Source organism: Mercenaria mercenaria, chromosome 3 (genome assembly GCF_021730395.1).
Source record: "Mercenaria mercenaria strain notata chromosome 3, MADL_Memer_1, whole genome shotgun sequence".
In the NCBI taxonomy this organism is placed as follows: Eukaryota; Metazoa; Mollusca; class Bivalvia; order Venerida; family Veneridae; genus Mercenaria; species Mercenaria mercenaria.
The window spans coordinates 96812980-96837176 of record NC_069363.1 but is presented as its reverse complement, the minus strand read 5'-3'; the positions used below and the strand labels follow the sequence as shown (position 1 = coordinate 96837176).

The window sequence follows — 24197 nt, the reverse complement described above, 5'->3', positions numbered from 1 at the left end:
TGACTTGCACAGGCTTTACAATAAAAAGCAAGCGTCTAAACTTTGTTGTGAAATTGGGTAACACGTGAAAATTTTGATAGATCATAGAAATGCCTAAAGAACGACTTAAAAAGAAGTCAAGGCAACATGCTGAAGTGCAAAAACAAGGTAAGCATGAATGTAATTTCAATACTTAACAGGAAATATGGCTAGAACATTTCACACCTCCAAAAAAAAAAAAAAAAAAAAAGAATGCAGCAAAAAGGAAGTAGGACTTAGGTGGGCTTGTGTTCTCTGATTTGCATACGTTTCAGTCAGGCTAGTTCCATGTGCATTATTTTGGTACACATGCAGGACATGGCCAAATGGCGATGCAATTCGCAGTACCCTTCACCGCCTTACTCATGCATGGGTGTGACACCTTATGTACCAGTCACTTTATGTACCAGACACTTTATGTACCACTTTGACACTTAGTGTACCACCTATATATTATATAGTAATTGTATCTCATAGTGTAGCACTGTGAATACAGTCACAGGAATCTTGACAAGAAACTGCTCAGCTCTGAGCAGTAACACCTCAGCAGGAATACAGTATTGATTACTCTACAGACCCTTTGATCTAATATACTGTGACAGTAAGCTGGTGGTCAGCAATCTGAGGGATAGAGTGGGGCTGATAAGAATTACAAGCACATAGCAGAAGCTAAACAATGCTAAAGAAGACCTATGGGCATAATTTATACATCAGTATAGCAACAATTATCTCATGGTTTCTTTATTTGAAGATTGATTTTGCATATACAGTTATTGCTAATAAATGATTCTGATGCTTAAAAATAGGGTGTCAAAATCAAAGTATAATTTTAAATTATCATTCTAAATTTTGTTATATTTTAATTTCAGTTTTTTTTCAATGTCAAATATAGGAAAAACATTGCTAACAATCAAAGGCCCTAAATAGTTATAGTTTTTAATTATAATATGTAGAGTCTCTGTAACAAAATATATATATTGATATCAAATACATTTGAATAGGCATAATAAGGATGTACATGTCTTATAATGTTTTTTATACAGGTATTATATCGTCAGAAGGGAAAGAAATTTAAATTTTTTTTTTATTCTAACCTTTTGAAGCTTTAACTCTTACAAATGTACCTTGCTAAGTTTCTACAATATAAACTTGTCCATCTTTCAATTTGGACAGTACCATTTATAGTTTATAGGGGTATTAATTGAAAACTTACTGACTGAATTGCAAACATTGCAGATCATGATCTTGATCTGCAATGGTCGCAGAGGCAGCAACAGTTGCCACTACAATTGCGGCTAGAATAATGATTTAGAGTTAAAATTATTTGAAGTACATATTTTTGAACTTTTGACCTTGCTTGAACAATAATTTATGTGTTTACAGTTTTATAATATTCTCATATGTAAATCAGTAAGCATGACATAAAACATATATTAAGGGGGCAGTGGTGTAGGGGATAAGGTGTCAGCCGCTCATCCGTGAGGTGCGAGTTTGAACCCCAAAAGGTGCTGATCGCATCTCATCAAAAGACACAAGTACTGTTTTTCCTTCCAGGAAGCGGACTCGCGAGTGACTTATAATAAGCTACAAGCTTTCTTCACAATCGAGCTAAAATAAATTAATAAAACCTAACAATTACATGTTTACAATTTGTACATGTATAAATATGTAATATGTTAATTACATACATACCCACGTAGAAGCCATTTCAACAAGGAGGGCTGGGGTCCTATTATCATGGGGATCGGGGAGGACACAAATATGAGTCTTGAAGTATTGGTTCAAACTTATAATACAAGTAAGTACATCCACAGATGAAATTAGTATAAGCAATTTAGATGCTGAGCTTACATAATACTAAACACTAAACTTGTTGGGGGCAAACTACACACTCCCCCAAGCCCTGGTCTGATGCTCCCCTTCCCTTCCTTCCGTCTAGCATGTCCAATAAAAGGGTTTTAAGTTTTGATCCAGAAAAAAAAACATAGAAAGTTAATGTGTTACAGATTTTTAGATTACAATTTACCAAGATGCTCAACATTATATCAGCCTCCAGTTGGGCCATAATTCACTGTGGTCAGTTAGCTTGTCAGTGATAATGAGACAACATGCTGGGCAGCAAACCACCGATATTTTCTGTATCTGACCAAGATTCCTTAGACTGAATATGTGATAATTACCTGTGAAAACAACTTTGATTTAATCAGCTCAAGTCAATAGAATGTTGTTAACATTTCTATGAGAAAGAGTTAAATTTTACTTTATTAACTATGACAATTAAATTTTAAATTTAGTAAAAAACATTTCAAGTAACATAAAATGTAACATTTTCATCAAATCAATACAAAAATGATCATCCACAATATATCATACATGTGGTACATAAGGTGTCCAAAGTGGTACATAAAGTGCTGGTACATAAAGTGTCTGGTACATAAGGTGACACATTCCTCATGCATGGCTTATCGGGATGCCACTTATTCATAATTTTAACATGTCCAAAACATTGCGGAATAATACTTATTTCACTTGGGTAAGGCCTAAAAAAAAAATTCTTTGTTTCCGGTAACATGCTCCAAAAAATTAGGGTAGGTAGGTCGGAAATTTTTTTTTTTGAATTTTTTTTTATTAAGGGAGACTTTTCAGAAAATATTCTTGAATCAAAAAATGAATACAAACAAGGGGATTATGCCTTTAGAGCATAAGTAAGTTGATTTTTAATATCACTGAGCATGTTTAAAGCATAAAAAGTGTAGTTTTGCAATTTTTTGTTAAAAAGTTGAAAAAAATATTCTCCAAGGCCATAAAAACATTTAGTGTCGGGCCAAAAATTTAGGGTAGGTCGGGATACCGGAAACAAACAATTTTTTTTTTTATGCCTAATGATTACATTTTACTCAGACTTTATCAAAGACTCCCTTTGTAAACTCTCAAACTTTAAACTAAAAGCAAGTTATTAAATCAATATAATATTTCAATGAAACTTCAAAGTTTTGTTGTTTGTAGCATCATCTGGGGCATGTGAAGTGTACAAGTCTCTACAAGCGAAATATTTCAGTTATCCCTGGTGATTTCAGCAGCCAAACAAAGTAATAAAAACCAGGAACACGTCTGCTGTCCGGAATGAAATCGACGTGGATAACTGAAATATTTGCTCGTAGAGACTTCGTCTTGTACTGTGTATTTCAAAGCAATTTATGGGGTCAGTTTAGTATTTTTGGAAGGCTTTAAATGTTTTGAAGGTGCGATCATGCAGGTAGCGGCTGCAAGTGTATATACTCCGATTTTGGAATATTCTACAAGTTTGCCGAGTAGCTTCCCATAGCGTTATGCTCGCATTGTTCACCTTTTCAATGTATATGATACAATGACCGGCTTTTTGGTCATCGATTTTTTTCCATTTGACTAACATATAAAAAGAATATTTGTGTGAAAAAAGGGATTTTTCAAATTAAACAAAAAATATACTACACTGGACCTGTGCCTGTGCTTCGTTATGCCCAAGTGGAAACTGGCAGGTACTCGAAAATGCAGCTCTCTGATTGGTCAGTTAGAACCCCTAATGTATGGTGATGTCATGATAAAGTTATGAATTTTATGATCTGATATTTTGTAGTTGTCATCCCTCTAAGCGTGACCCGTATCTGCATTTTACAGTTAGGAAAACAAAGACTTTAAAAAATTCCAAAAACTTTTGACAACTTCATAATTATGGAGAAATTACTAATACAAATATTTTCAGGACAACTCTGATGAGTTTTAAAGAATATTTGCAGTTTATATTTCAGTTTATAACAAATAAAAAATAAAAATTATGCAAAACTGATGACTTGTAAGTATGTTTGTACTGTAGTAAAATATTAATGAGAGATGTAGCACAAATTATAATAAAAAAGAATTAAAAAAATTGTTACTACTTAAATGTATTGCTTTTGCTTTACCCAGAATGAGGTAATCTACATGTACCCTGGTCAGGAGGTGTGCCCAGCTTTTTAGTTGGTTGTGTCATGGAGACATCAAGAAAGTTTTCGAGAGGCGATGCCTTTTTTCTGCATCAAATGATGAGTTTTTGGACCAAAAAAAATTGTTTGAAATAAATAAATTTATGACTATTAGATAGTCTCTCCGCATTAGGTATTTCATGGTAGTTGTAAGTTTAAGAACTCATGAATCTATTCATTTCTAACATGGCATTATTAAACATGAAATTAAAAAACATCAATTCTCCTAAGTCTAACTTTTCTCCAAACGGAAGTTGTGGTTAGAGCTGTTTTCAGACCAGAGTAAAAGCTCTTTACATTTACGTCATTATGGTGTTTCTTACTGCTATTTTTTCTTTTTCAGGAATCAATTTTAACAAAGAATTTGGCCAACATATTCTGAAAAATCCTCTTGTGGTTAATAGTATGGTGGAGAAGGTAAGTAGTTACAATTTATATATAGAGCAGGGAGCTGCAGAGATAACACACATATGCTTTGTAACCTTTTGTTAGCTATTGTGATCACTCACTGGACAAATTTTTTGATAGGAAGTTGTCCAGCTGGATAAGTTTCTTAGAAATTTCACTCATTCTGCTGCAAATTGTACAATTCTCTTTCTTCAAGTCATTATAGAAAAATGCCTGGCTTTATACAGAAAAACATTGTGACCAGATGAGGCCAAAACTGGCGTTTTTGATTGGTCAGATTGAGCAGAGTAAACATAAAGAACTGATTACAGATGTTTTAGGGTAAAGTAAATTGTATAGGGGTGTAACGATACGCTAGTCTCACGATACAATACATATCGTGATACAGATGCAATGATACGGTACGTATTGCGATACACATGAGTATTCATGTGACAGAATGAAAAAGAAAAGACAATATTCCTTCACTTGGAAAGTACTTGAAATTTTGTTTTAAAATTAAAGAGACTGTTATGAATGACACATTCGTTTAGTTACTACCTTTAATATTGATTTTATGAAAGTTTTCACTCAATGTTTTTATATCTCACTGTATCGTTTCTGTATCGTGAAAAAGGCTTATGATATGATACGCGTATCGACAGACTAACGTACCGCGATACAGTGAGTTGTGATATATATCGTTACACCCTTAAAATTGTATGTGTAATATGTTTTACAGGCAGCACTACGACCTACAGATGTTGTTCTCGAGGTTGGACCTGGTACAGGAAATATGACTATCAAACTTCTTGAGAAAGTGAAAAAGGTAAAATATAGAATAAATTATTCATTGTTAGTTTTACTTAAGAAATAAGAGAACCATGTTTTGATATATTTAATTATGAGAAAGAGATTATAAACCTGCAAAATAATTTCATGAGGATGAAGTCCAGAAGAATTAATCTTCATTGCATATAAGCCAGGGTTTTTTTTCGGCCGTTTTTATAGCCGTTATTCGGCTATATTCCCAATGCCAAAAAGTATATATTTTTCCCAAAATGAGTGCAAAAATTCCCAATCTACATTCTGAAAAAAAAAATCATCAAAATTGCACGAAAATTGACCAAATTATGGACAATTTTGTAATGGAAGTATGTTAAAGAGGTTGTACAATGTGGAACAAGTGTATGAGAAAGTGCTTAAACACAGCCTTACTATATCCTATGGGACTAAATATTTCCCAATTTGGTACATATGCGCGTAAAAATTCCCAATTTTGGGGGTATAGGCTATGTTCCCAAATTAGCTAGAAAAAACCCTGTAAGCAGTTTGGAGTGTTTGAATATATGTTAAAACATGGTTCTGTTATTTTAAGATTTTTACATGTATTTTATATAAAATAATACATTGGATGAAATAGGGAAGATCTACTTCTTGTTATATCCATTCGGTAACAAGTTTGGGATGAGATAGTGAAATGAAACTTGGCCTATAGTTAGCTTATAGTAATATCACTATTACTTTAAATAGGAAAAACTATTTTCACTCAACATACTCAATAACTTTATTATCCCCCGACGAAAGTCGGAGGGATATAGTTTTGGCGTTGTCCGTCCGTCCGTCTTTCCGTCCGTCCGTCCTTCCGTCTTTCCGTCTGTCCGTCCGGAGCCATATCTAGGAAATGGTTGGGAATATTTATTTAAAACTTCATATACATATTCACCACAATGAGTTCTTGCGGCCCGTCAAGTTTCAGTCAGATTGCCCAAGTAACACCAGAGTTATGGTCCTTAGAAGTTTCTAGTGTTAACTATATAGGGTACTATAAATATGGCAATTTCTGCATCATAACTTTTGATATATTTGACCTAGAACTATGAAACTTAAACAGAATTTAGATCACCATAATGTGGTTGTGTACACACAATTTCATTTGGATTTATTTGTAAATTAAGAGTTATTGCCCTTTAATTGTATAAAAATCCACATATTTGTACATAACAAACTTACCATTTTGTAGAATTTCATTAAATTTCTTTCATTCTTTTCCATGAACATTTATTGTAAACATGTGAAGTTGTGTACCCACACCTGGTCACCCCCTTACCTTGATCACACACCTCCCCCCCCCCCCCCCCCCCCCCCCCCCCCCCCCCCCCAAAAAAAAAAAAAAATCATTCCTTATTTTAGATTTTTTTCAAACAAACTTCATATACATGTTCACCACTATGAGGTTATGGGGCCCATCAAGTTTCAGACAGATTGCCCAAGTAACACCAGGGTTATGGCCCTTAGAAGTTTCTAGTGTTAACTATATAGGGTACTATAGATCTATAGATATGCCAACTTTTGATATATTTGACCCAGAACTATGAAACTTTAACAGAATTTAGAGCACTATAATGTGGTTTTGCACAGACAATTTTGTACGGATTTCTTTTTGTAACTTCAGAGTTATTGCCCTTTAATTGTCTAAAAATCCACATATTTGTACATAACAAACTTACCATTTGGCAGAATTTCATTAAATTTCTTTCATTCTTTTCTGTGAACATTTATTATAAACATGTGAAGTTGCGCACCCACACCTGGTCACCCACTTGCCTTGGTCACACCCCCTCCCCCCCCCCCACCCCCCTCCCCCCCCCCCCCCCTCCCAATTTTTTTTTTTTTTTTTTTTTTCATTTCTTATTTTAGATTTTTTTCAAACCTTCCAAGTTGTACTATTCCCCCCACCTCACTTCTCCACCCAGTCATGCCCACCACTGATCATGCATCCCCTTCCCCCCCCCCCCCCCCCCCCCCCCCCCCACTCCAACTTCACCCTTTTACCTTTTTTTTTTTTTTCATTTTTAATTTTCAATCAATATTTATAATCAGCATGTGAAATTTTGTTTCCTCTCCCGTTCCCCTGCACCCCCACCCCCTAAAAAAATAAATATATACATATATCTGTATATAGATATATATATTTCCATTCCTGTTTTTTTTTTTTTTTAAATGTTCAAACCTTCAACATGTTAAGTTGTGACTGCACAAACCTTGCCCTCAGCCATGTTCAAGATATCTTATCTGTGTTCTCTTAAGGACATCTGATCTTTTATGTACAAATGTACATGTAAAACAGCAACACCTGGTGCCAAACCACTCAAAGACAATATTTCATTCCAGTTAAACTTCAAGCTCACATTTCAATTAACTGCATTTAATTTTAAAAGCTAAGCTTATTACAGTAAGCATATCCCATTCAAAATAAATTCTTTAGTCCGGATCAAAATATCATACATTTATTGTGTACTCTTTAATTAAACATTTGTTTTCTGTTAAATTGATTTTGACTAATGAAATTATTTGCTTCTTATTAACATCCTTAACTTTTTGCCGGATATATCTTTTTGCCATTCCTCACCACAAACCCTTTCGGCGGGGGATACCAATTCATCGAATTTGCTTGTTTTTGATTGATTTATTGAAATTATACTTGGCTGATAGGTAGCTTATACATTGTAGCAAAACCAAGGTTAGGATTGCATACTAGTATGAGGTTAGTGGGTGAAGTTCAAAGTCAGCATAACTTCCACTGTAGCATAGGCGATTTGGTCCTTTGTACCTATTTAAGGTAGTTCTGCACGTTTGATAAACCGAAAGTGATGGTGTAACGTCATTTTTCCGGAAAACGTAGAACAAAGACTGGATTCGGCGTACGAAAATGAAAATCATTTTAAGAATTAATCTCAACCTGGGAGTAAATTCGTTACAATGGCACTGTTGCTATATTTCTTAAGTCAAAATATGATAATAAAACATATCACACGTTAAATAATTCAAAATTATGTCTTAAAATTGGCGTGAAATGTCCGGTTTACTTTAATCATGGTCAAATATCTCAAAAATAAGCACACGAACCTATACATTTTATTTCATCAAATTATAGGCCATGTCTTTATTTACAACTGTGAGAAGTTTCATCAAAATCTACATTGTGGAAAAATTTCTATTTGCGAAAATGTTATGAAAGTTATGATTTTCCCATAGACTCCCATTATGAAATATTGCGTGAGGTCCCTATTTTTCAAATCAGTCTAGCAAAAAATCAAGCACACGACCCTGTCTTTTTTATTTGCTGATTTTTCTAGGTATGTTCTGAAGTTTTGAAAAATCAGAGTTTAATCAAATTCTACATTGTAGAAATAATTTCGATCCAAACGTGCAGAACTACCTTAATGTAGAAACTTTAGAGCCCAGTGGACGGATAGTGGTTTTAAACTCTGTCAAATGAAAGAGAGCCAGTTAGATGTCAAAAGGTCAAGATCACGGTTACTAATAGTAGATTTTTTAGCTGGTATCATCAGAAAGGTGATTTCATGTACTTTAGTTAGGACTGACGTACTGTTGCCAGACATGGTTTTTAGCAGGCTTGTATGAAGAAATAGCTGTGGATTGTATTTAGGGTTGCTAAAGATAGAAACATGATTTTGGCTCAAATAAAGTATTATTTGGAATGAGATCTTGGGATGGAACTTGGTATGCAGGTAGCTTAATAGCACAGAAAAGGTGGGGGGGGGGGAATGTTTTAGTTGCCACTAGGGTCAGGGTCACAGTTAGGTCAGGGCCACTGTTACTAAAATTAGAAAATATATTTGAACAGCCTGGTTTTTATGGAATTTCCATCTATCAACTAAGCTAATATTCTTTTATATGACTGAATTATAATAATTTGTGTTCATTTATATCACCACCTCTGCCTTACCAATGCAACAGTAACATATAGCATCAAGAGTAAAGTTAGAGAATAGAATATGCTTTATCGTGTCATATAGAAGAAAACAATGTTATATAAAAGTTATATTTCAGGTAAATGCCTGTGAGATCGATCCAAGATTAGTAGCTGAATTACAGAAGAGAGTAATGGGAACGTAAGTTCATACAGATTGCAAACAATTTGTTGGATGGACTGTTCTTGAGTTTTAGATTGATAATTGTCCATCCTCATAAAAAATGTCTAAAAAACTTAGCATTTGGAGTGGAGTCTACAGGAATTCTTGAATTTATAATGTGAAGATTCTTATTTAAAAGGGATTTAAATGTGGTTGTTTGAAGTTCCCATGCTGTAGCTATGTTTGGAATTTTGATGTTTATACTTAATTTAAGTTTGTGCTTTTGTAATACATTATTTATTTACAACAATTTATTATATATATGATTTGTTTTCAGGCCATATCAGACCAAGTTACATGTATTAGTTGGTGATGTTCTGAAAACAGATCTGCCATTCTTTGATGTTTGTGTAGCTAATCTACCGTATCAGGTATACACAGTATAGACCGTGTTATCCATACCTTGCCATATGTTACAGCAGTGGTATGGTCACGAAATAAGAAAAAGTTGCCTAACTTATATTTAAGAATGTATCAGCATTCTTTCTGTTTCAAAAATTTTAAGTAAATGAATGGTATATATATGATGCCGACTCTGACCAGTTACTGGTATAAAAGAGTAATAATAATCTATTCCAGAAATATTAAAGATGTTCTTACTGCTAAATCCAGATTAGAATTATGGTCAATTATTACATGCTCCTAAATGAAATCCTGAGAATGTCAGTGAAAAAAAAATTCATATTTATCTTCGAACTATTTTTTCTATATAATTTGGACAACTGAGAATGGGAATTCCTTCGATGTGCATCTGTATTCTTTTCATCACATCATTTGAGTATAGCCAATTAGCCACGAGATCTTTCAAAGAAGCATAACTAAGACTAGCCTTGTTTTCTGCACTTTTCTTCTGCTGTATGTTAGGCATAATTAAAAAAATAATTTGATTAAGAAATAATTTATAGCAAAATCATGTTTTAACACTATTTATACATGATGGGCGGTTATATCACTTATATGTCATTGCTAAATAATCTCATGAGGGCAGAGCAAAGCATGACTCATTCAAGAATCAGTGACTCAAGCACGAGGGTTGACATGAATAATTCATTTAGTTACAGACCCTTTTCTTTATATTTTCTATATTTGGAGGAATTTAACTCGTTTTAATTTGTTAACAGCTTTTAGACAACAACAGTTCATGTAAAATCATGTTTTTACCAAGCAGAAGGTGACTCAAATACAAATATTTGTCAGTGATGTTTATTTATAAAAAATTATTTAAAGATAATAATTGTATACTAAGTCTTGTCTTTTTCAGATTTCCATCACCTTTTGTGTTTAAATTACTTCTCACAGGCCGTTCTTTAGGTGATTTTCTATTTAAATTGATTCTCTATGACCTAGTTTTGCATTTAAAGGTTGTAGAAACATCAGTTCTGGTAGTTTCATAATTCCATGGCCCATCCGAAGGCCTGATGGAATTAAATTTTGTAGGATTTATGTAAAGTATGTATAATCAGTTTGGAACAGTCAAACTAGCCAAGAAAGTGACACAGTCTGGCTCTTTGGCAGATAACTACGTAAGACTAGTTAGAATTATAACAGAATGTAAATTTTGAAGTTAGCAAACTGGTTGCTAAAGGCTAGTGGCTGCTTAATATATGTGGCCATTAAGGCAGGTTCAACTGTATATCATAATCAATAAGCATTTCTTGGTATGCTAACTGTGTTTAAGCAGTAAGCACCTTAAGTTTGATGTCACATGTTAATATTGATCTATAGAATATAAGGGATAGAAACATGACAATCATTAAGAAGCAAGAACACAAATACCTTTGAAGAATTGCAATTAAAATGCCTGAAAGCTGTCATATTTCATACAGAATTATTACATAAACAGTTTTGTGTCATTTTTAAAAACAGAAGCTATTATATTTATTGTAGGTGCGCTGTGTTGATGTTTCAGCGAGAGTTTGCTCAGAGACTTGTAGCAAAACCAGTGACAAGCTGTACTGTAGATTGTCTGTAAACACACAGCTGCTAGCCAGAGTGGATCATTTAATGAAGGTAAAGTGAAAACTCAATATTTTGAATTTCAGGGGTTCGAGATAACTGAAATTCAACTTAAAATAATTTTTTATGTACGTGTTATCGGGAGGGGACTTGAAAATGTCTTCGAGATGTCCGGAATGTTGAGATAAGTGAGTTTGAGATATCGAGTTCAACTGAATAATTGAGCCATGCCATGGGAAAACCAACATAGTGGGTATGCGACCAGCATGGATCCAGACCAGCCTGCGCATCTGCGCAGTCTGGTCAGGCTCCATGCTGTTCACTAACAGTTTCTCCAATTCCAATAGGCTTTAAAAGCGAACAGCATGGAGCCTGACCAGACTGCGCGGATGCGCAGGCTGGTCTGGATCCATGCTGGTCGCATACCCACTATGTTGGTTTTCTCATGGCACGGCTCATATGATTTTATTTGTTTGTTAAGAAGTCACACTGACAAATGAAAGCTTTCCCAAAAGGCCAATCAGTCATATATTCAGGCAGGGCTGAAAACATGGTTAAATCACAACCTTTACAACTTATTTCCTTTTTTTTTTTCGATGTAAATGAGATGTGGAACCAAAATTTGTAGTCCTGTTTGGCGCCATGTAACCTATACTGTGTTGGTGTGCTGTAAAACCCAAATAAATAAATAAATAAATGCTTAAAAGAACTCTTAGCTCTCATAGATTTTATAAACCCCTACATAGAGTGGTAAAGTGATTTGAAGTCAGAAACTTTAACCACTCAGTCATCAAGATTGTAAACAAAGTACTATGTAAAACCTGTCAGCAAATTTGAAACTACTGTGATGACAAGGTGTACCACATTATTAATTACTATTCATGTAAAATAGATATGTGGTAAATTTAAAGATTGACTGTTCTGTTATATTATAAGATAGAGCAGGAATTGAACAATCAAAGTCACAATCTGGTATTTGCTAGACAGGTTACGTACATCTTATTACAGGTTGGTAGGAACAATTTCAGACCACCACCTAAAGTAGAGTCAAGTGTTGTTAGAATAGAACCTAGAAACCCTCCACCTCCCATCAACTTTCAGGTAATTTAACTCTTTTTTTGTTCAATTAAGGTTTTTCGAAGAGTAGAAACTAGAAAGTTTTTGTTACTTTAAAGCTTTTATATCATGGAAAGTGGAATCAAATTTTAAACATTATAAAAACTTACTTTGACTTTTACTTGTTCCGTGAAATGCAGTTAAAATGATTTAGTTATATGAATCATTTAAATAATCCACATTTTTTACACAATCCCAATAAATTTTTCTGTCCCATTTCATTGTACTTAGTCTCACAACATTGTACTTTCTGTGTAATATTCACCGTGTGAAATTCATTTATGAGTATTCATACTATAGCTTGACTTTAGACTGTTGATATTTGTAGGAGTGGGATGGTCTGGTACGAATATGCTTTTCAAGAAAAAATAAAACCATTGGTGCTTCTTTCAGGTAAAGTTTTAGAATAGAATTATAAATATTCAGGATTTGGATGCTACATACATTATAAAATTTTTCTTTGACTTAGTATTGTTTAATCTCATTCAGAAGATGTTAGCTTTAAGGTATTATTTTCACAGACTGTTCTGCATAATAAAACTTTGTTCATGCTACCAATTTTGGTTTTCAGTTTTACTTGTGGACAGATTTATTTTATCTAGTACATTAAGATCATTGACAATGTGATTGTGACATCAAACAATCTTATTTTTGTACTCCACAGAAGTTTATTGCATATGCAACAAAGATTGACAGTTTTTAGCTCACCTGTCACGAAGTGACAAGGTGAGCTATTGTGACCGCTTGATGTCCGTCGTGCGTCGTCCGTCATGTGTCCATCAACAATTTGTAAAAAAATCTTCTTCTTGGCAGAATTACACCAAACTTCACAGGAATGATCCTTAGGTGGCCCCCTTTCAAAATTGTTCAAAGAATTGAATTCAATGCAGAACTCTGGTTGCCATGGCAACCGAAAGGAAAAACTTTAAAAATCTTCTTCTCAAAAACCAGAAGCCTAGAGCTTAGATATTTGGTGTGAAGCATTGCCTAATGGACCTCTACCAAATTTGTTCAAATCATGACCCTGGGGTCAAAATTGACCTCGCCCCAGGGTTCACTTGATTTTACATAGGAAAATCTTCAAAAAATTTCTAAAAATGAACCAGAAGGCCTAGAGCTTAGATGTTTCACATGTAGCATTGCCTAGTGGACCTCTACAAAATTTGTTCAAATCATGACCCCCCTGGTCAAAATTGACCCTGCCCCAGGGGTCACTTGATTTTACATAGGAAAATATTAAAAAATCTTCTCAAAAACCAGAAGCCCTAGAGCTTAGATATTTGACATGAAGCATTGCCTAGTGGACCTCTACTAAAATTGTTCAAAATTGACCCCGCCCTAGGGGTCACTTGATTTTACATAGGAAAATCTTCAAAATTTTTCTAAAAATAAACCAGAGGGCCTAGAGCTTAGATATTTCATATGTAGCATTGCCTAGTGGACCTCTACAAAATTTGTTCAAATCATGACCCCCTGGGTCAAAATTGACCCCGCCCCAGGGGTCACTTGATTTTACAAAGGGAAATATTCAAAAATTTTCTAAAAACAAATCAGAAGGCCTAGAGCCTAGATATTTCACTTGTAGCATTGCCTAGTGGACCTCTACAAAATTTGTTCAAATCAAGTCCCCCGGGGTCAAAATTGCCCCTGCCCCAGGGGTCACTTGATTTTACATAGGAAAATCTTTAAAAAATATCTAAAAATAAACCAGAAGGCATAGATCTTAAATATTTGACATGTAGCTTTGCCTTGTAGACTTCTACAAAATTTCTTCAAATGACCCCCCCCCCCCCCCCCCCCCCAAATTGACACCGCCCCATGGGGTTACTGGGTTACTTGATTGTACATAGAAAAATCTTCAAAATTTTCTAAAAATAAACCAGAAGGCCTAGAGCATGTAGCATTGCCTAGTGGACCTCTACAAAAAATTTCAAATCTTGACCACCCCACACCCCAAGGGTCAAATTGACCCAGCTCCAGGGTTTACTTGATTGTACATAGAGAAATCTTCATAAATTTGCTGAAAATAAACCAGAAAGCCTAGATCTTAGATATTTGATATGTAACATTGCCTAGTAGACTTTTACAAACTTTGTTTAAATCATGACCCCCCGGAGTAAAATTGACCCCGCCCCAGGGGTTACTTGATTGTACATAGGAAAATCTTCCAAAAAATTTCTAAAAATCATCAGTTTGACATTTGAAACATGTAGCTCATATTACTCAGGTGAGCGATCCAGGGTCATCATGACCCTCTTGTTCAAGTATTAATAGGGAGTAAGTTATTTTTTACTCCACAAAATCAAATATTAATTAAAGGTGAGGGAGTAAGTATAGTGTGTGTTTTATGATAATTGATATATTTTTACCCAGAATCTTACCTAACAGTTTTATAATCATTGTATAATTTCAGATTTTCAAAAGTATTAGAATTATTAGAGAAGAATTACAAAGTGCATTGTTCCTTGAAAAGTATTGTAAGTATACAGTGAACTAGTCTTTGATTACATTCTTATATGTGCTTTATGGTATCAAAATGATTTATTTTTAGCTCACCTGAGCCAAAGGCTCATGGTGAGCTTTTGTGACCACTCAATGTCCGTCGTCCATCGTCAGTCATCCGTCAACATTTTCTAAAAAAATCTTGAAAACCACTGAGCAGAATTACACTAAACTTCACAAGAATGATCCTTGGGTGGCCCCCTTTCAAAATTGTTCAAAGAATTGAATTCCATGCAGAACTCTGGTTGCCATGGCAACCGAAAGGAAAAGCTTTAAAAATCTTCTTGTCCAGAACCGCAAGGTGTAGAACCTTGATATTTAGCATGTGACATCATTTTATGGTCCTCTATCAAAATTGTTCAAATTATGCCCGAGTTGAGAAGAGGCCCCTCCCCGGGGGTCACAAGTTTTACATAGACTTATATAGGAAAAACTTTAAAAATCTTCTTGTCTAAAACCACAAGACCTAGGCCTTTGATATTTGGTGTGTTGCATTACCTTGAGGTCCTCTACCAAAATTGTTCAGATTATGCCCCTGGGGTGAAAAGAGACCGAGCCCCGGGAGGTCTCAAGTTTTACATAGACTTATATAGGAAAAAACTTTAAAAATCTTCTTGTCTAAAACCACAAGACCTAGGCTTTTGATATTTGGTATGTTGCATTGCCTTGTGGTCCTCTACCAAAATTGTTATCCCCCGACGAAAGTCGGAGGGATATAGTTTTGGCGTTGTCCGTCCGTCCTTCCGTCCGTCCGTCCGGAGCCATATCTAGGAAATGGTTGGGAATATTTATTTAAAACTTCATATACATGTTCACCACTATGAGTTCTTGCGGCCCATCAAGTTTCAGTCAGATTGCCCAAGTAACACCAGAGTTATGGCCCTTAGAAGTTTCTAGTGTTAACTAATGGGGTACTATAAATATGGTAATTTCTGCATCATAACTTTTGATATATTTCACCTAGAACTATGAAACTTAAACAGAATTTAGATCACCATAATGTGGTTGTGTACACACAATTTCGTTTGGATTTATTCGTAAATTTAGAGTTATTGCCCTTTAATTGTATAAAAATCCACATATTTGTACATAACAAACTTACCATTTGGTAGAATTTCATTAAATTTCTTTCATTTTTTTCCATGAACATTTATTGTAAACATGTGAAGTTGTGTACCCACACCTTGTCACCCCCTTACCTTGATCACACCCCTACCCCCCCCCCCCCCCCACCCACCACGAAAAAAAAAAAAAATTCATTATTTTACATTTTTTTCAGACAGACTTCATAAACATGTTTACCACTATGAGGTTATGGGGCCCATCAAGTTTCAGACAGATTGCCCAAGTAACACCAGAGTTATGGCCCTTAGAAGTTTCTAGTGTTAACTATAATATAGGGTACTATAGATCTATAGATATGGCAATTTCTGCATCCTAACTTTTGATATATTTGACCTTGAACTATGAAACTTTAACAGAATTTAGAGCACTATAATGTGGTTGTGCACACACAATTTTGTACGGATTTCAGAGTTATTGCCCTTTAATTGTCTAAAAATCCACATATTTGTACATAACAAACTTACCATATGGCAGAATTTCATTAAATTTCTTTCATTCTTTTGTGTGAACATTTATTATAAACATGTGAAGTTACGCACCCACACCTCGTCACCTACTTGCCTTGGTCACACTCCCTCCCCATCCCAACCCCCCCCCCCCCTCCCCCAACCCCCACCAAAAAAAAAAAAAAAATTCATTTATAAAAGATTTTTTTCAAACCTTCCATGATTATTTATCAACATGCAAGTTGTACCATTTCCCCACCTCACTCCTCCATACAGTCATGCCCACCACTGATCATGCATCCTCTGCCCCTTCCCCCCCCCCCCCCCCGCCAAAAAAAAAATCCACATATTTGTACATAACAAACTTACCATTCGGCAGAATTTCATTAAATTTCTTTCATTCTTTTCTGTGAACATTTATTAGAAACATGTGAAGTTGCGCACCTACACCTGGTCACCCACTTGCCTTGGTCACACCCCCTCCCCCTTCCCCCCAAAAAAACAAATAATACAGTAGAATTCCGCTATTAAGACCACCCATGGTTCTTTGTACAACTGGTCTTATTAGCGGTCTGGTCTGATTAGTGGACAAGGCTATACGGGGAAGGTCTGGCAGATAATAACACATTGGAATACAATTAAGACGCAATAATGGCAAACACAGTGTTCAATTTATATGTAGCTTTATTTTCTTACGGATCAAACTGTGTATTAATTAAGGACGCACTTAACTGATAATGATTTGAATTTTGTTCAATTAAAGACAATTACAACAATATCAAACCTTTTCAAACTTCATTCTCCGCTGAAATCCCAAACGTATTTACATTAATAATAACAAACAAACACCGTTTAGATCTAATTAAATCCGTTTTAATCCAGTCAATTCGATCAGCGGGCATTCGTCTAATTACAAACAAATTAATTATTTCAACAATTTCAAACATCTTTAAATAACAATTTCAGACAATCAAAGAGTTTGATACGTTGTTTTGATAACGTTTAAAGACTTGTTAGCAATTAACGGATAAATACACAATGTACACGCTTAACGTGTTAACACGATGTCACATGTGTTAATTCCCGCCGCGATTCGCGGTAACATACAGAAACATTTGAGTGGTCGTAATTGCGGTGATTAATTAAGTGTGAAAAAATCAAACAGTTCTGAAATTGGTGGTCGCATTAGTGGATTAGCGGTCTGGTCGCATTTTCGGACAAGCGACCATTGGTTTTAAGAAGGAAATATTTCGTTCTTTGCAAAATCGGTCGTATTAGTGGTGCGGTCGTAATTTTGGCGTGGTCGTAAGTAGGAATTTTACTGTAATTTATTTTTTTTTCATTTCTTATTTTAGATTTTTTTTCAAACCTTCCATGATTATTTATCAACATGCAAGTTCCCCCACCTCACTCCTCCATACAGTCATGCCCACCACTAATCATGCATCCTCTGCCCCCCCCCCCCCCCCCCCCCCCCCCCCCCCCCCCAACTTCACCCTTTTACCCTTTTTTTTTTTTTTTCATCTTTAATTTTCCATCAATATTTATAATCAAAGTTTGTTTCCTCTCCCGTTCCCCCGCACCCCCACCCCCTAAAAAAATAAATATATACATATATAATTATATTTCCATTCCTTTTTTTTTTTTTTTTTAAATGTTCAAACCTTCAACATATCTTACCTGTGTTCTCTTAAGGTCATCTGTTCTTTTAAGTTCAAATGTACAAGTAAAACAGCAACACCTGGTGCCAAACCACTCAAAGACAATATTTCGTTCCAGTTAAACTTCATGCTCACATTTCAATTAACTGCATTTGATTTTAAAAGCTAAGCTTATTACAATAAGCATATCCCATTCAAAATAAATTCTTAAGTCAGGATCAAAGTATCATACATTTATTGTGTACTCTTTTTGTTTTCTGTTAAATTGATTTTGACTAATGAAATTATTTCCTTCTTATTAACATCCTTAACTTTTTGATGGATATATTTTTTTGCCATTCCTCACCACAAACCCTTTCGGCAGGGGATACCAATTCATCGAATTTGCTTGTTCAAATTATGCCCCTGGGGTGAAAAGAGGCCCTGCCCTGGGGGTCCCAAATTTAACATAGACTTATATAGGGGAAAAAATCTTCTTGTCTGAAAGTTCAAGGACTAGGCCTTTGATATTTGGTATGTAGCATTGCCTAGTGGATCTCTAACAAGATTGTTCAAATTATGCCCCTGGGGTGAAAAGAGGCCCCGCCCTGGGGGTCAATTGTTATATGAGTTATATAGGAATAAATACTTAAAAAAAATTATCAGATCATATTTCCTAGACTGTTTAATTATAATTACCTGATGACCCCAGGTGATTAGGGGTCATTTGACCGTGACTTTGACCTACTGACCTACTTTCTTGTTTTTTAAGATACAGCCTTGAAATTTGGATGACATGTACAGTTTTGCACACTGATCTTAAAACTGACTTTCAGTGACCATGAGTGAGACCTACTGACCTACTTTCTAATATTTTAGCATCAGTTTGGCATTTTAAACATGTGGCTCATATTACTCAGGTGAGCGATTAAGGGTCATTATGACCCTCTTGTTATTCACTTATAGATAAACTTAAGGTTCCTCTTGCAAATATTCTTGTTTCATGAGGAACTATGGTCTTTAAAAATTGAAGGACACTGTTTGATAAAGCTTTTCGAAATTTTTGCTTGATTTCTCTTTAAATGTATATCATATTATTGATATTATTCATTACATCATTTCAAGAACTCCCAGGGTTGTTGTAGGAACTTAATTATATGTGCAAAATATCCTTAGATATATTGAATTTATCAACAACAAAAATTGTAGGGGTATTTATTGTAAATTTTGGCCATTTATGACACACAAAAAGATTGAAGTGTTGACATTAGTTGTTGATGGATTTTTATAAAATATTAGAAGTATCTTCATTTAATGCATGAACAAATCGTTTGCATGTAAAAATTTTGTAAAATTTATAAAAAAAAACTTATTGTTCGAATTTGTGATTCTGCTTGATTTTTACAGTGGAGAAATTTTTGACACCATAAATAATATTTTAAAAGATCAAAAAGCTGGGAGATCTTCAGTTGATATACAGTTTTTAGCAGCATCTTGAAGAATGTAGCCACAGTTCATGAAAAACTCTGTTATTGATTCTGTGGTTTAGACAGTAGTGTATTTTCTTGAAGTATCTCTACAAGTTATCTAAGGCAAATTCTTACAGTCAAAAAAGTATTGCAGAATGCTGGTGTAGAATACAATATTTTTCTTCTTCCAGACGGTTTGATAGTTAGACGTGGAATATACTATCAAATTAAGGTTTCTATTGTAATGTTTTTTTCAGCCTGTTCCACCTGATTTTGATGTGAAAGCCAAAGTTACAGATATGTTAGAGAAAAGTGGATATGAATTAAAACGAGCTAGAACAATGGATATAGATGACTTTTTAGGGTAAGTGGATAAAGTTCATGACTACTCAACCAATCAGTATAGGCACATGAACCATGTGAGAGATTTTTAAACTGATTTTAGAGACCAGTTTTAGCATGCATCCACCATTGGCCAAGAGTTTACTCAGTAACAACCACTGTAAAGCTAAAAATGATGTTGCTCTTTTTAAATCAGCGAAATCCACAAGAACAGTGTATTTGCTAAATTGTTGCTAGCTTAATATAATGCTATAATATCACCTTCAAGGCACAAACAATAATAGCTGCAAAAATATCAGAAATGGCGAAATATTGCCACCTTGTACATTTCTACATTTACAATAATCCGGTACTAGATTTTTGAGACTTGGACCCAGGGTTTGTAAGTCCAGGTTTTGCACAACAGCTTTTTACATAATTTCATAATTATAGATAAATCTTCATCTCTATCCTCTGATTTATGTTGGGAAGTAGTCAGTATTTTATGATTTTTGGTGAGATACTGAAAACATAACAGTCACATTGTGAGTGATGTATAATTTTGCCAATCATGCTACAAGCTGGTAAAAATATAAAAAATTGTCAAATTTCTTCGTAAGAGATATTCCATATTCGCAGAAAACAAAAAGATATCCTCTTTTTACAGCTTGAGAATAATTTACGTTTACTGAATCCTGTTACTTGTGTAAATACTACTGAAAAAAGAAATCTGCTGATGAGAAATGAAAAACCAAAATACAACACTTAGTGGATAGCCTTTCTTGTATGATTTGTAATTCTGCCAATTCTGATATCTAAGGTCTGTCCCTGGAAATTATACCTATAATTGCAATTCATATTATGACATGTATTCAACTTCAGATTTATTATTAGTGCTTTTGTTATATGCCTGAAGGGACTTATTAAGTTATGACACCGGTGTCTGTTCGTCTATCTGTAAATCCGTCTGCCTGTTAGCAATTTTGTGGCCTGTCCGTAACTATTGAACCCCTTGAAGGATTTCGAAGAAAATTGACACAATTGTTCACCACATCAAGATGACATGCAGAGTGCATGTTTTGGATGGCTTGCTTCTAGGTCAAGGTCACAGGGGTTAAAGTTCATATGACTTTGTTTTGTGTCCACTCTGTAACTGTTGAACTGCTTGAAGGATTTTAATTAAACTTGGCACAAATGTTTACCACATCGAAACGACGTGCAGAGCGCATATTTCAGATGGCCCACTTCAAGGTCAATGTCACATGAGTCAAAGGTCATACCTTCGGGCGTATATTGCTCCACATTGCAGTGCTCTTGTTAATATTAAACTTGTCACATGATATGATATTACATAAATTATAATATATAATATTACATATTACTTACTTAAGGTATTAGGCCCATAATAGAGTACCTCCTTTTTGAAGAGTATTCAATTTCTACCATAAACCTACTTCGACTGCAATTTTCAGGGGTGTAGGTTCAAACCTCACTGGGATCAAAAATTTTTTTCCTTATTTTCCTTTTTTTTCTTGTAAGTTTTTACTTCTTTCAAAACTTGTTATTGATTCATTGTACAAAAGTGGAAAAAAATTCATTTGATAAGCGATTTCTTGCTGTTCAAAGTGAATTTACCTCTGAAACAGAAGGGGTAGAGTGAGACATCTTTCAAAATACTGAGTTACATGCGGTAAAAGTTCTCTATTTTGCCTTCATTCTTTAGATTACATATTGTGGAAGAAATTTAGGTAGGTTTTACTTGAATGAAGTGAGCAAAATTCAAAACAGACCCGTAGGATTCGACCTTAATTTTTCAATGTTGGGGTTAGAATTCTGTCTCATTAAATCCGTTTACTCGAGGCACCCTAGAAATAATGATACTGACAGTTTTTATTTTAAGATTTATAATTGTTTACCAATAGTTTGATGTTTCTTTCATAAAAATAATGGTATAATGAATTCTCTGCAAACATTTTGGATAAAGGCCACCACTTTGAAATTCATCTCTACTTGAGCTTGAGGAAATACCATAAATTACACAAAATTTATAAAAAACGGCACGGTAAAAGTTTTTAAAAATTTGCAATTAAGTGCACGGTCAACTGTAAGAATATACCCGGCAAATGCCATTTGTTAAACATTACTATTTGGGGCCTAATACCTTAAGATATTTTCTAAACATTAAAAAGAGAATAAAAATGCTGGCAGTTTTCATCCCTATTTCTAGATAAGATGTGATTCTATTTATTTACAGGTTGTTAAACTGTTTCAACTCGGAAGGCTTCCACTTCTCATGAAAAGACAAAATTGACAATCTCTGCTGGGAAAAAAGAAAAACACTGTGATATGAATGGCTAGAAATTATATCCTCTTAAATTTTCTTGAAATTGGAAGTGGAATGATGCCATAGTCAGTTACGAGGACTTTCTAGACTTGTACAAGTAAAAATCTCATCGATGAAATTCAATCCATGGGACCTCCATGGCTGAGTGGCTAATGTCACTGACTTCAAATCAATATCAATTGCCCGTCTCTGTTGTGGGTTCGATACCATACTTGTGGTGTAGAATTCTTTCATATCCAGAAACTGTCCAGCTGGCTCATTGGTGCTACCCATTGCGCACATGTGCCTGAAATTATGCTCCCGAGTGTCTTACTCTCTCATAAACAGCTGTAAAGTCACCATATGACATATAATTGCATTTTTGTGACATTTAATCCAACGAAAACAAAAAACAAACACTCCTCAATAAAATGAAATGAGTGCATTATAGAGGCACAATGATATACACTTACTGAGATGTTAACGATGTCATCTGCTATAAAGTCTTTAAGGCCTTTTAGTTTCTCTACATTACTGAAATTCTGTTGACAACATATTAATACATGGAGTTTTCATATCAAGATATAATATCCTGGAACACTGGTTAGTTTAACTGCCAGTCTTTACATAAACTGAAGTACTGTTGAAAAATGGCACAAAACCAGAAACAAAAGGTATTCTCTTTGCTGGAATGAAATAAAATTCTCAGTGTAAATCACTTATGTTGATAAAATTTGATAGTTTTATTAGATGAATTACTACTATGCAGAAGGCTGACTAGTATTTTAAACATTTGACTTAATAAGTGTGTATGAAAATCCGAAATTTTCCATCTTTTATCAGGGTTCAAATTTGGACAAGCATACAAGCTAAATGCTAGTGGAATTTGAGAATAGCTAGTGGGCTTGGAATGTACTAGCTAATTTCAGCTAGTCAATAATATACCAAGCAAATGTCTTCAAAGCTGTAATAAAGTTTGTTCTGCAGGTATACATTTTTCTGCATGAAAGGAATGTTATAGTTTATGTTTATAAATGATATTTCATTGTTCAACAAAACTCTGATATAATGCATGATTGCAGCTTGCATTAAGTTAACATGGAAGACTAACTTGTAAGCGGATAAAAATGGCACTAGCTATTTTAAGCCAGTAGAATTTTTTTTTGTGATTGGCTACTTACAGAGATTAATCAGTAGGTTTTGGCCAGTAAAATATTAATAAAGTAATTAAATATTATTGTTTAACATTAGCTAGTCTTTTCATTTTAGCTAGTGAACAGAAAGGGCACTAGCTACTTTTAGCTAGTAGAAAATGTTGCTAAATTTGACCCCTGCTTTTATATGTTTTGAACACTTAGGTTTCAAGTTAAGTGGAGACTATTTATCAGAACTTGTTATAATTACACAACAATGTATAAGCGGAATGTTTCTGCAATCGAGGTTATTGTTACTACTACTAAAGTTTTATTCAAAAGCATCTCTTACAGTAGAATTATTTTAGATTTTTATCGTTTAAATGAATTTTCAAACTAATTTTGAACTGTTTGTGGTAAAAATTTGGTCACTGTTTCTAAAAATTAGAAGTTGAATTTCTGTTCCATTACTCAGTTACATGTTAGATATTTATGTGAAAATTAGTGTTCATGTGCACATGGCTGAAATTAGGAATGACAGATCTTTTGGACACTTTACAGTCAAGTTCAGTGTCACTTAAACTTTGATTTCCCATTTCAACCAAGCCTTGTGCTCAGTAAATTGAATAACAGTGCATGTGTTTCAGTAAAACTTGAAATGAATAACACCAATTAATAAGTTTGAATTGTTTAGAATAAAAGGTAAAAGATACTAATATAATTATTTCATCTTTCTATTTTCCCTCAGTAAATTGAAAGTACTCTTTGTGTCTTTATCACTTTGATTTTATCACTTTGACTATAATGATGGTCCCCTTTG

The 24197-nt window shown here is 34.3% G+C and overlaps 1 protein-coding gene across 1 annotated transcript; it reads left to right on the top strand.

Moving 5' to 3' along the window:
• Positions 1 to 9: 9 nt before the first annotated feature.
• LOC128555804 (probable dimethyladenosine transferase) lies at positions 10 to 24098 on the top strand. The gene is given in 13 exon segments (XM_053539379.1): positions 10 to 147; positions 4363 to 4436; positions 5149 to 5235; positions 9264 to 9325; positions 9624 to 9717; positions 10608 to 10657; positions 11234 to 11286; positions 11289 to 11356; positions 12311 to 12403; positions 12747 to 12811; positions 14832 to 14895; positions 19858 to 19964; positions 22176 to 24098. Coding segments are annotated over 13 exon segments (918 nt in total). The 5' UTR covers positions 10 to 89; the 3' UTR covers positions 22219 to 24098.
• Positions 24099 to 24197: the final 99 nt, after the last annotated feature.